The 12,338-nt window shown below is 48.6% G+C and overlaps 1 protein-coding gene across 1 annotated transcript; it reads right to left on the reverse strand.

The window, feature by feature from the left end:
* Window positions 1–362: 362 nt before the first annotated feature.
* LOC119267829 (receptor-like protein kinase ANXUR1) lies at window positions 363–7,557 on the reverse strand. Its single transcript, XM_037549266.1, has 7 exons — window positions 7,491–7,557; window positions 7,006–7,224; window positions 5,357–5,728; window positions 4,959–5,202; window positions 4,728–4,875; window positions 3,705–4,070; window positions 363–3,003 (listed from the first exon to the last, which is right to left on the reverse strand). The coding sequence occupies exons 1-7, from the start codon at window positions 7,540–7,542 to the stop codon at window positions 397–399; spliced, it is 4,008 nt and encodes a 1,335-aa protein (XP_037405163.1). The 5' UTR covers window positions 7,543–7,557; the 3' UTR covers window positions 363–396.
* Window positions 7,558–12,338: the final 4,781 nt, after the last annotated feature.

A 12,338-nucleotide genomic window follows, 5' to 3' on the forward strand; every position in this document is an offset into this window, starting at 1 on the left:
GAGGGGGAGGGGTTTCCCAGTCCTGGAAGCGACAAACAAAAAGGATGAGGGCCAAAGGGAGGGAAGGCCCGGGTGACAAACAAGCAAACGAGAGAAAAAACAGAACGATCAGGAGGGCTGCAAACATGGTGAAGTCATCTAGATGTGTTTTAGATGGATCCTTGATTAAATTCCAGTGAAACCATCTGTATTCTCTAGTACCTTAGCTACATGAACACTGAGTGAAACTCTAATGTCTGCTTCTAGTTATCAAAATCTCCATGTCCTTGGAACTTACATTGATCTACGTACTAAAGAGAATCTCAAAATTTAGCACCGACAACACAACACATAGCACACTCTCTTCACTCTTCACGCTTCACGGCCCCGTGGAAACAGGGAGCCGCTCGGCTCGTGTCACCGCCCGGTGGGTTGCACGAGCTGCGAGAAGGCCGCGCGGTTGGTTATGTCGTCGTCCTCCTCCTCTATTACGACGCAAGCGTCGTGCGCCCTGGACGTGGACGACGTCCCGATCGTCGTTACGCTAGCGGTGCTCCCATAGCTGTTGCTGGGCTCGAGCACCGGGCGCCCACTGCCGCTCCCGTCGTCTTGGGCCTGCCGTCGCCCGCTAGCGCCGTCGAACGCGTCCTGCAGCTGCATCGCGAACTCGAGGTTCCACAGCACGTCGCCCATGGACGGCCGCTCCAAGCCTTGGTCGGCTAGGCACTTCTCCGCCGTCTCGGCGAACTTGATGAGGCACTCTGGCGCGATCTGGTCCTTGATGGTCGGGTCGACGACGTCCGGCAGGGTGCCCTTCCGCTGGCAGCTGAGCGCATAGTCGGCGAGGCTGACCTGGTCCCGCGGCAGCTGCGGGCTCAGCGCCGGCCGCGCCATGAGCACCTCGAACAGCACGACGCCGAAGGAGTAGACGTCCGACTTGTCGGTGAGCTGCTGCCGCCGGAAGTACTCCGGGTCGAGGTATCCGAAGCTCCCCTTGACCATGGTGCTGACGTGCGCCTGGTTCACCGTGGAGGAGCCGGACTTGGAGAGGCCGAAGTCGGAGACCTTGGCGACCCAGTTCTCGTCCACGAGGATGTTGGTGGTCTTGACGTCGCGGTGGATGATGGTGTACTTGGCGCCGGTGTGGAGGTAGTGCAAACCCCGCGCGGCGCCGATACAGATGTCGAGGCGGTGCCGCCACGACAGCGGCGGGTTGCTGCCCTTGTTGTAGAGGTGCTCCCGCAGCGTGCCGTGCTCCATGTAGTCGTAGACGAGGACCATCTCGTTGCTCTCCTCGCAGAAGCCGATGAGGGAGACGAGGTGCCGGTGCCGCAGCTTGGACAGCATCTCGATCTCCGTCTGGAACTCCAGCGCGCCCTGCTCCGACGACGGGTTGGACCGCTTGATGGCCACCTTGGTGTCGCCGTCCACCACGCCGCGGTACACCTTCCCGAACCCGCCCACGCCGATCACCAGCGACTCGCTGAAGTTCTTGGTCGCCGTCTTTATCTCCGCGATGGAGAAGTGCCGGCACATGCCCGCCAGGTTCGCCGCGAGGTGGCCGGACGACTTGCCGCTGGTTGTAGAGTGGTACATGGGCAGCCAGCCGGAGTTGTGCGAGTCGCTGCCGGTGAGCTCCCTGTTCTTCTTGTTGTGGTAGACCACCAGGCAGATGGCCGCGACGATCCCCACCGCAGCGGCGCCGCCCGCCGTGCCACCTATGACCGTCGCCATGTTTGCCTGGTCCTTGGACTTCTTGGACCTTTCCTTCTCACTCTCGCTCAGCTCCGCCTCCGCGAGCATCTTGGACGGTACGGGGTCCGGCGCGGCCAGGTTGGCGGCGCTGTCGTTGAGCTTGAAGACCTCGAGGCCGTTGAGGATGGCGTCGTAGAACTGGGGCCTGAGCGCCACGGAGGGGTGCATGGCCACCCACATGACCTCATCCCCGGGGTCGTCGGCCATGTGCACGGCGAAGTCCTTGTACACGGGCACGCCACGCTCGGACGTCATCTCGATGACGTCGGCGTCGGACTGCGCCGTCTTGTTGTTGATGTAGATGTCGAAGGCGCGCTGATTGGGCCTGTTGAGCAGGAGCTCGCAGAAGTGGAGGCGGACGACGTAGGTGAAGTTGCCGTCCACCTCCATGGTCCAGGTGAGGTTGTAGTTCTGGTTGACGCGCGGGTCGGAGCCCATGGAGCGGGTGCCGAGGTAGACCTCGACGGGGGCGGCGTACTCGGACGCCTCGGTGGGGTACTTGACGTGGAAGCGGGGGCCGGCCGTGTAGCTGACCCCCTGCATGACGCCGAAGACGTAGGGCGTGTCGTCGAACCAGGAGCGGGCGAGGCCGGAGTCGTTGGAGGGCGGGATGTAACCCCCGCCGATGTTGAAGCGGTACATGGTCTGGAAGGAGGAGGCGGCGATGTCAACGGTCTGGTCGGCGAAGCCCACCATGGTGGCGGGGTCCTCGAAGATGTCGGGCATGGAGATGAGCTCCAGGCCGTTGATGTAGGCGTAGGTGACGTTGGTCATGGGCGTGGGCGTGGGGGTGAAGGTGACGGCGATGAACCCCGCGGGCGTCCGCGGGAGCGAGAACTCCCGGACGATGTAGGCCTGGGTGAGCGCCTTGGTGGTGACCCACACGCTGAAGTTGCGGAGGAGGGTGAGGCCCGTGGAGGTGGAGACGGAGAAGCGGAAGTCCTCGGGCGCGATCCCGTTGTAGGACGACGGGTAGAAGTGGAGGCGGAGCCAGTGCCGGTCCTTGGGGTTCACCGTGAAGTTGTACACCGTGTCCACCGTGAAGACGCGCGCCGTCATGTAGGGGATCGTCGACGGCAGCGACGAGTCCAGCTCGTCCGCCGCCGCCATCAGGGACGACTTGCCGGAGTCGCCCAGCCACATGTTGTTGTTGGTGTCCGCCAGCCACTTGCGCCCGTCCGCGTCAAGGCCGTCCGCCGTGGAACCGCAGTTGAGCAGGATGGAGTCCGTCGGGCTGTACGGCTTGGCGTCCGCCGCAACCGCGGCCCCGGCCGCGACGAGAAGCGCGAGCAGCCCAGTCATGGCCATCTCGATCTAGAGAGGGAGGGAGGGAGCAGTGAGGTGGGGCGATACAGAGGCGATCGAGAGGTTAGTGGTGAAAGGGAAGAAAGGGAGTGTTTGACCGCGGGAGAAGGGGCGCTGAAGACGAGAGTGTGGGGAGTGGGAGCATTTGCCGGGAGCCATGCCATGCATCCATGGCTGGAGCCTGGAGGACACCCGCTTGTTCAGGAAATCATTTTGCTTTCACAAAACTCCCTCACGTCGCCGCTCCGGTACTACATCACCGTGTGCAGGCAGGCCGGTACACCGGACGCGCGCAGAGGTTCCGGAGATCTCCACTCCACAGTTCCCCACACACGCAACAGAAATCTGCTGCAGATAGCTTCCACTTCCTGTTGCAACTCAAGTTGACAACAAGCACCACAAAAAAGGTCCAACACACGCCTAAACTGTGTCAACATGAGCCAGGACCTAGGGACAGAAACCTCGAGCAAAATCATTTCATTGGTACAAAGCCATCAAATGTTGTGACGATCTACTAGTCTTTTGCAGGTGGTGACGAAAAATGGAATTTACAGGTACTGCTTCCCGATGACCGGCCAGGTCATTAACACCACCAGCCTTTGAATGGGCGGTTAGAGGCTCTACCTTAAACATCTACTCACCAACCACCCCCAAGATCATCTACCTTCGTGAAGATCTTCCGAGAAAACCGCCGTTCTTGACATGTTTTCAGTCTCAAAGGGGCTGAGGCCTGAGAAGGGCCCGGATGAGAACATGGATGAAGTGCCATCAGATTCATAGGTCGTTGCAGTATGCCGGGCATTAGGACAAGCGGGCGGTGTCGGTACAGATTCCTGGAACTCCTTGGAGCGTTGCACCATCTTAAGTGACTGCACCACCTCGCCCATCGTTGGCCTTTGGTTCGCCTCCGGGGAAACACAGGCTGCTGCGATTGTGCACACCCTCACAAAATCATCTTTCGGATATTGTCCACCAAGCTTGGGGTCAGCTAGTTCCTGTAGCCTATCTTTATCCCGAAGAACTGGCCGTGTCTGTGGTTAGTCGAGCAAAAATAACATCATTATTACACAAGTGTAACATCATATGCTCTTTATACTTATTGATAATCAGTTATACAGATACACAAAATGTTGAGGTTTAATGAACTAGCCTCCTGCGAAACTAAGCCACAGAAGGCAACTAAGAAACATACGAATAATTGTCAGTGTTGTGGACAAGGATTACATTGAAATTTCATTAATAACCATACCCAAAGTCTAGTCACTTCATTAATAAGCATACCCAAAGCCTAGTCACTCAAGCTAGATACAGAACATAACAACAGTCTGTTTTACAAAGCCTAACCATACACAAAGTCTAGTCACTTCATTAATAAGTATACCCAAAGCCTAGTCACTCAAGCTAGATACAGAACATAACAACAGTCTGTGTTGGTGAGTAGAACACTCAACTAGTTATGCGTAATGTTTTGCTTTCCATCCACCAGTGATTTAATGCCTACCCGTCTTGTTTTGTCCCAGCTGCCTTTGGCATTAATAAACCACTACTGTTCATGCCTAGGACACTCACAACTAGTTGGCTGCTCAATAGTTACTAAAATAGTAATAGACAGATTCGTACTCCGATGTAAGTAAAAGAGACTAATGCAAAAATAACCGAAGATGGTATGGAATAGAAGGAAATCTAACCCATGTGACTAGATTCTCCTGCCCCGAAGATTGTGACATGTCCACAGGCCTCCTCCCAGTAAGTAGTTCAAGTAGAACAACTCCATAGCTATATACATCACTTTTTACAATTAAGTGTCCTGTCATTGCATACTCGGGTGCTACGTACCTGAAAAACACGTCAGACATATAAAAGCAAAAGCAGAACAGAAATAGCTGGATGTAGCTCAGGGTAGAACACATTCAGCTTACCCAAAAGTTCCCATAACACGAGTTGAAAGATAATTTAAGCGCCCTTCTGGCGCCTGTTTGGCCAAACCAAAATCAGACACTTTAGCATGAAAGTCATTCTCAAGCAATATATTAGAAGCTTTGAAATCCCTGTGGATTACACAAGGCTGTGAATCCTCGTGAAGGTATGCTAATCCCCTTGCAGCATCAAGTGCTATCTTCATTCTGGTGTCCCAATCCAAGGGGCAGTCAGCGCCTAATGAGCCTGTAAAATGAAAGATGCTGTCAGAGTCATGTTTTGGACATCAGGAAATTACAATAAGATTTAAAAAATAATCTAATGAAAGATTAGTTACAGTTGCAACTAAATTGGGGACTATGCAGCAATGGTTCAGAAAGAAAAAGTTGGCAAGCCATACCATGAAGCCAAGCTTCTAGGCTTCCATTAGGAACAAGCTCATAACAAAGAAGGCTTTGTGACAATTCACGGTTGCTATAGTATCCAATGAGTTTCACAAGATTGCGGTGGTGCAATCTGCTCAGCATCTCCACTTCAACTAGAAACTCCTTATCTCCTTGGTGCCCCCCAGTAGTAAGCTTCTTAATAGCAACAGCAGTGCCATCACTTAGTATCCCCTTAAAGACACGGCCAAAACCACCTTCCCCAAGCACACATGAAGCCTCAAAGTTGTTTGTTGCTTCTTTAAGTTCTTCATATGCAAGGAACCTAGTACTTGTGGGGCGAGGAAGTGATTCAACTGCAGATACTGCATCTGGTGTCCTTTGCTTGGCTGTTACAGAACAACAGATAACGTTAATATACATTAACATGATTATGAAAACAAACGTAACAAACACTGGGAAAGAAACCAAAAACTGGATCATTTGAAATTAACTAAGAATCTGAATGAATCATAGGGGGTTAGGGGTAAAGTATCTGCTTCCATCTTATCTAATAATTTTCACACGACTACAACCAGAAATACATTATCACCTTTCACAGTCCACAAATATGTAAGAAAGTCACCCTAAAAAAAGTAAGAAAGATGCATTTCTCTTAACATGACAAGCCATGAAGACGTTAGTTCAAATGTATTGCGCTTGCGTAAGTGAAACCGAATCTCAAAGTATCCTCCCAATGCTAATACGGTTAGGAGAATTCTCTGCAATGCTTTCACTGCCGTGATCCAATATGCTGTGATTTGATCCAGTAATAGTTACAATTTACAAATGTTAGGCCCCAAACGTACCATGCAGAACTAGAGTGCTGATACGGTAGATTGATTATTATTCACCGGCACACCAAACTCCTCTCAGATCTTATGACAAGGGCGATCAGGAGGAGTGATAGTGACAGCAGCCCTTGTCTGTGGCTGAATGAAATTAGCAGTGAGGGTGGCTTAGATCTTGAGATCCACGATAATGTTGGTCACCCCTTCCATGGAGAGGGAAGTCCCGCCACATTGGTATATCTGGGACCTAATTGCTCTACATCTACTTAAACATGTTCAGGGACTTAGATATAATAGGAGCTTATTTGACCGCTCGAAACAAGTATAGGGACCTAGAGTAGCATCTGCTCACTTCCTGTTAATGCAAAATAGGATGGACAGGGGTGAGTTTTGGGCCAAGAGTGAATTCCATGTATCATACAACCATTATTTGAAGGCTGCACCTACTAGTCAGTGACAGCCAATCAACTACCATAGCTGGTTTTCTTTCTGCCAGCCTACATATAGCTTGGGTTCCAATATCATGGTTGTTGTCCACCAGCAAACCAGGGACAAAATATCTCTACCATCAACAATACTGATGCTTCAACTGAAGATCAGTGTAGCATTCAAGCAATAGCCTAGTATCAGACATAATAACTTCATATACTGATCTCAATAAGGGGAAAACTACGCACGAAGTCAAAACGATGAGCATGGACAATAATGCAAAAATTGGGAAGTTGTTGCATATAGCATAGTTTAAATAATCTAATCACATCACATAAAATAAAACAGATAAAACTATTTTTTTAAATGCAAAGAATAAAGGAAGGACTAGATAACTCGACACATACGTGTTTCAACAGGAGGCGCCTTCTTCTTTCCATTCCTAAATGTGCAGAAGCAAATAAATAGAACAATCACCAGGACACCAATTAGAGCACCAATACATATGCAAATGACAGTGATCAGGCTCAAGTGCCTGCTACTGCTGGTGTTGTCACTCCTTTTTGGTAAGGCAGATGATGTAGATGGAGATGCCTTAGGTGATATCATGAATGCTGGAGCTAAAAAATGAAACAGAAGACAGAACACTGTTAGGAGAGAAATTTAATTTTAAAGAGGGACTAATAGTAAATAAGACACACACGAAAAGAAAGGGCACATTCTGCAGATGGAATACCCGTAATCTGAAGATTTTAAACAAACACAGAAAAGTATGTAAAGATTTTAATCCAGTTCTTTAGAAGGCAAAGCAATATGTAATCTACATGTGCCCTCTGTGGCTAATTGTGTAATGCGGCTCCCCAGGTTATATACAGGCTGCATGCTTGCTTTCCCTTTCCCTCCTTTTTGGACCGAATGAGTTGGGCATTAAAATTCCATGGCATGGTAGAAGTTGAATATCTAGCACCTATCTACACTATCTTTTTATATTTAAATAATCCATCCTTTTCTACATACTTGGCACTTTTTACCAAATAATGCACACCTAGAATTATATTATAGATTCAAGTGACCAAAACCCTTTATTAATATTGCAAACAGAAATAACAAGGTGGGAGGGTGGGAGAAATGGCTAGAGTTAACCAGGGTAATTTGGAAGACAGTAGATTGGGTATTGCAGATTTGTAAAGCAAATGCTACAACAATTTTGGTCAACTTGGCTTGTTTCTGGAAACATAGGTAGTACTTCTTTGACACATCAGTCAAAAAGGTTCCTACTTTAACAAGTTGGTACTCCCTCCATTCCAAAATAATTGAAGTTGTAGAATTGTCGTAAGTCAAACTTCATTGAGTTTGACCGAGTCTATATAAAAATATATCAACATCTACAAAACCAAATCAACTTCATTAGTTTCATTATGAAATAAATTTTCATATTTGGTATCATGGATCTTTATGATTTCTATATATATTTGGTCAAATTTTAAAAAGTTTAACTTAGGAAAATCCTAGAACTTCAATTATTTTGGAACGGAGGGAGTACTTCACAGTTCACACCATAGGTAATTGGACATAACTAGTATCATCAAAATCATGAGCTGCAAATATTCTTCAATCTCCCAACCAAACTACACAATACAGACAAAAATAATTAAAAATGAAGTGCATTCTAGTTTTCTCTACCGTAGACACTAAAGATGTACCATCATTGTAACATGTAAAAGAAGGTCAAGATGACAAAGGATTACCAGGAGCTGGACCCAATGGCCTGAACCACGTTAAATTAATAAGATTGTAATCCCCGACCAGCACCGGATTGATCCGAACTGTATGCGAGCTAAGAGAATAATTCATCGCAGTAACTTGATTAGATGAGAAACTATTTCCAGTGTGGGGAGCTATGTCCATTGTCATATTTAGCCCAGAAGTTCCAACAACATAGAAATTTACAATCTCAAACTGTGTAACCCGCAAGCTGAGCTGCGACGCGAGCTCCTCGAGAAATTCGTTGCTCCAATTTGAATTCAAGGAAACATTGTGAAGGAAGAGCTCAACTCTAACTGGGTAAACACAATGGCAGTCCTGGCTCCCTCGTCTTTGTACCATGTTTGGAGCACAACAGCCTAGTAAAACAGAGAGTGAATTAAAACGGAATCAACTGTTTGACAGTGTATCTAGAGCAAATATCAAGATGTACTACAAACCATAAGTATCTATGATTGACGTCAATGTTATCCATCACTGTTCATTATTTATGAAACTGCTATCAATCCTAAAGTTCATTTCATCAGTACCATTCCAAATTGATGCACCAAACTATAATGCTTGAATTAGCAAAAGCCAACAAACTTATATAATTTTACAACAACTGGTACTATGATCAGTCATGAGGTGCTATTTCCTCAAATGAGGAGGATGCCAAATTAGATTAAAATACACATGCATTTCTTTTATATAATTTGGAGCCATGTTTGACGTAATGAAATCATTTGAAATTAAATTATTTCAGGCTCTAGGAAAACTTACCATCGTGTGGAGATATTGGGGGCTGTACTAATCCAGAAGGAGCTGCACTAGTATTCGAAGCTGCATCAGGGGGTGCAGCATTTTCATGAGCAGGAACATCTTCTGCTAAGCGCCTGTTATGCTGCAGCGAAGGATCGAACAGGTCCAAGGAATACAAGGAGAGGTCAGAAGCACCAGAGATGGAGCTATAACTCGGTGCGGAGATAGGAGGATGCACAGATGACAGAGCAGATGGCGATGAATATAGCTTCTTTTGCCTATGCTGATGCATTGCAACACTTGTGCCAACTTTGGTTTGGGACAACATGGTCCGAACTGGACCCCATCCTTGTGAAGGAGGCATAGCAGGAGTGTCAGCCTTTAGGGCCAATGTTTTGGCAATCAAATTGGTCTCACTGATAAATTCCAGAGCCAATATAACAACCAACAAATTAAATGATAGTTTCCTTGGGGCATCTTCAAACAGTCCTGCCAAGAAACAGTACAGTTAACCAGTCAGCATCATCTCAAGACAAAGGCATGTTGTAAATTGCACAGAAACAGATGCAACTAATTGATATCCACTCATATCTACAGAATTTAGTGCGAACAGCCCAGTAGAAACAATACACAGTAGGCACAGAGATCAAACTGGCCAGGTCCAAATGTTATTCAAGAATCAAGATCATAAACCCATCTATAGGTAACACAAATTAACTAGATCGATGAGAAATGAGGCTGCAACAAGTTCATATTCAAAAAAAAAAAAAAAAACAGAACAGGCACACTTGTGTATATTCCAAATCGATGGTTTCCAACAAAGCATTCCTTAAAATAGTAAATAGTTCTTCTCTGTACCAATGAATATATCTACAGAAGCAGAGCCTTTGACACAGAAGGGACAGAAAAAGCAGTGTAGCGGGTCTCCGAGTAAAGAGAACTAGCAAATGTTACATCCAAGGCACGGTTCATGGCACCAGCCAATCTAAGCTCTTGAAGCATTCCTGAATTCGACTCACTCCAGTGACCTACCCACGATGCCGAACCGAGCCGTGAGTCCGACATTCCCACGACTCCCCAATCGAGCTCCAGATTGAGCTACCAAACAAGCGCGGAAACTAAGATCCCAGAACAGCCGCCGCCACGAGCACTGAATTGGGCGTCCCACGCACCCGCCCCGTCCGCCCAAAAACCTCGCCGTCACCTCAACAAAGCACAGAGGGCGTCCCTCCGGCGCTAAACCTCAAGGCGCTCCCCCTAAATAATCGCGCCACGGCCCGAATTTCCTACCCAAGCAAAGCAAACAGGTTCCGGTGCTCCAACGCAACCTTGGAGTGGACTCAGATCGAGGGGGGCTGGCAGACTGACCTCGGCCGGAGCGGCGCATGGCGTGCCCGGGGCGCGCCATCCCCGGCGCGGCGATCTACTGCTGGCGCCGGGGCGCCGGCGACACGGGGCACATGGGACGCCGGGGAGAGGGGAGGGGCTAGGTTTTGGGGGAGCCGGCACTGCGAATTTGTGTCCCCTTTGTTTTCCCTCTCCTCCCTCCACCTTTCGCCGTGGTGGGCTGGACCTGGAGGCTAGCCGAGCTGCTGCGGTGAGGGTGGTTTTCGCTTTTTGCGCCTCCGCTGCTGCTGGCTGCTTTTTCCGCCTGCGCGAGTGACTACTTTTCTTTCCGTTGGCAGCGTGCGCTCGAAGGTGGGGGGGAGGGGGACTAGACTAGAGCAGTGAACGCGGTCAAACGCTCCCTCCAAGTCCGAGCACTCACTGCCAGATGCCAGAATTAAGAACGTTCCGTGCGTGAGTTTGACAGCGCTTAGCAGGAGTTCCAGGATAGACAAGTTGCTGCTTAGTTTATTTATTAACAGCCCCCCTAAGTATCAACTTCTCGCTCCCTCAAAAAAAAGTATCAACTTCTCGCTCGCCTGTTCGGAGTCTCTCCGCTCCACAACTCTGCTTCCGGAGCTGGTGGAGCAGCAGTTGAAAATCACAGAGCGGGGAAAGAGGTGCTCCATAGATCCTGAGATTTCAGGGAGCGGGAGGACTGCCGAACAACTCCTTACTATCATATTGAATAATCCAGAAAAACTTACTCCCAAAGAAGACGACGAGTATTTGGAGGGAAAAAGGTGCTCCGGTTAGGCTTCCTAGCGTAGGTGGAGGAAAACCAAGCTAGGACACGCTAAACTAATCACTAGGTTAGGGTACTCATACACTACCAGCTGTCTACTTTAACCCCATTACCCCACAAGGCAAGACGATGCCCGGTAGGCTACAGTTGTGAGCCTTGAATGCGCATCAAATCCGGGTAGGCGCAGACATGCATGCCATGTAAAGTATCTTCTTTTCTTTTCCCCTCGTGTACTATGCATGTACGTATCCATGTAGCCTCTTTCCGTACCAAATTGACGGCGACGTTCCACCCCATATTTCTATGATCGACGGCGACAGCCATGAGATACAGCAGTTGAAAGGATAGACAAGTTCCTGGCTAATCCTGGAACGTAGCGCCATTGTTTGACCATGGTATTCTAATGTTTCTTCGCTGCTGGAACAAGAAATTTCAGATCGTGCTTGATGGTGACGAGAATGAGAATGGCATGGCACTGGCATCTCTCCTTTTGAAGCACGCACCACCCGCGTCTCCTTTCATGGCGGTCGCCCGGTCCTTGTCCTTGGCTCAATGTTTGACCCTGCGCACGTTCAATAGTCAAACAAATTTATATGTGAATCCTAAATGGTGGGGATCTTTGAAACTAACCCACGCAAAGTTGGCAAGATAGCTAGTAAATTATGGGAGTTCCTAACTTATGACGGGCCTGCCTCTGTGATGTGAGCAGATTTGCACTAGTATGTATCTTTAGTTAGAGTATAAATTGTAACAAACCATCACTTTGAAGGATAGGTTTGCAAGAAACACTACGCTATATTTTTTTGCAAAAAATACCACGTCTTGCGTAATCTTTTGGCAAATAACATTGATCGACAGATTAGGCTTGTTTGAACGCGTTTATGACATGTGGGTCCTTTTTTGCTTACGTGGCATAACTGTTTGGGTTTAAAGCAAAAAAGCCCCCAACTTTTTTTCCCATGCCAACCAGACCCTTCCCTTCCCTCAAAAAGAAAAAACAGACCCTCCCCTCGCACAAGCATGTCCACTAGTTCGGCGCCGCCGTCGTCGCCCGGCACCGGATCTGCAGGCCACCACCGCTCCCTCCGCAGGCTCCCACTAGCT

Source organism: Triticum dicoccoides, chromosome 3A (assembly GCF_002162155.2).
Source record: "Triticum dicoccoides isolate Atlit2015 ecotype Zavitan chromosome 3A, WEW_v2.0, whole genome shotgun sequence".
Classification (NCBI taxonomy): Eukaryota; Viridiplantae; Streptophyta; class Magnoliopsida; order Poales; family Poaceae; genus Triticum; species Triticum dicoccoides.

Bases quoted from the DNA above. Each gene is read 5' to 3' on its own strand.
- LOC119267829 (XM_037549266.1), bottom strand. From the start codon at position 7,542: ATGCCATGGAATTTTAATGCCCAACTCATTCGGTCCAAAAAGGAGGGA. The intron at 5,729-7,005 runs GTATGTGTCGAG...GTTCTGTAACAG, and splicing joins GGCGCCTCCTGTTGAAACAC to CCAAGCAAAGGACACCAGAT. The intron at 5,203-5,356 runs GTATGGCTTGCC...TTCATTTTACAG, and splicing joins CCTAGAAGCTTGGCTTCATG to GCTCATTAGGCGCTGACTGC.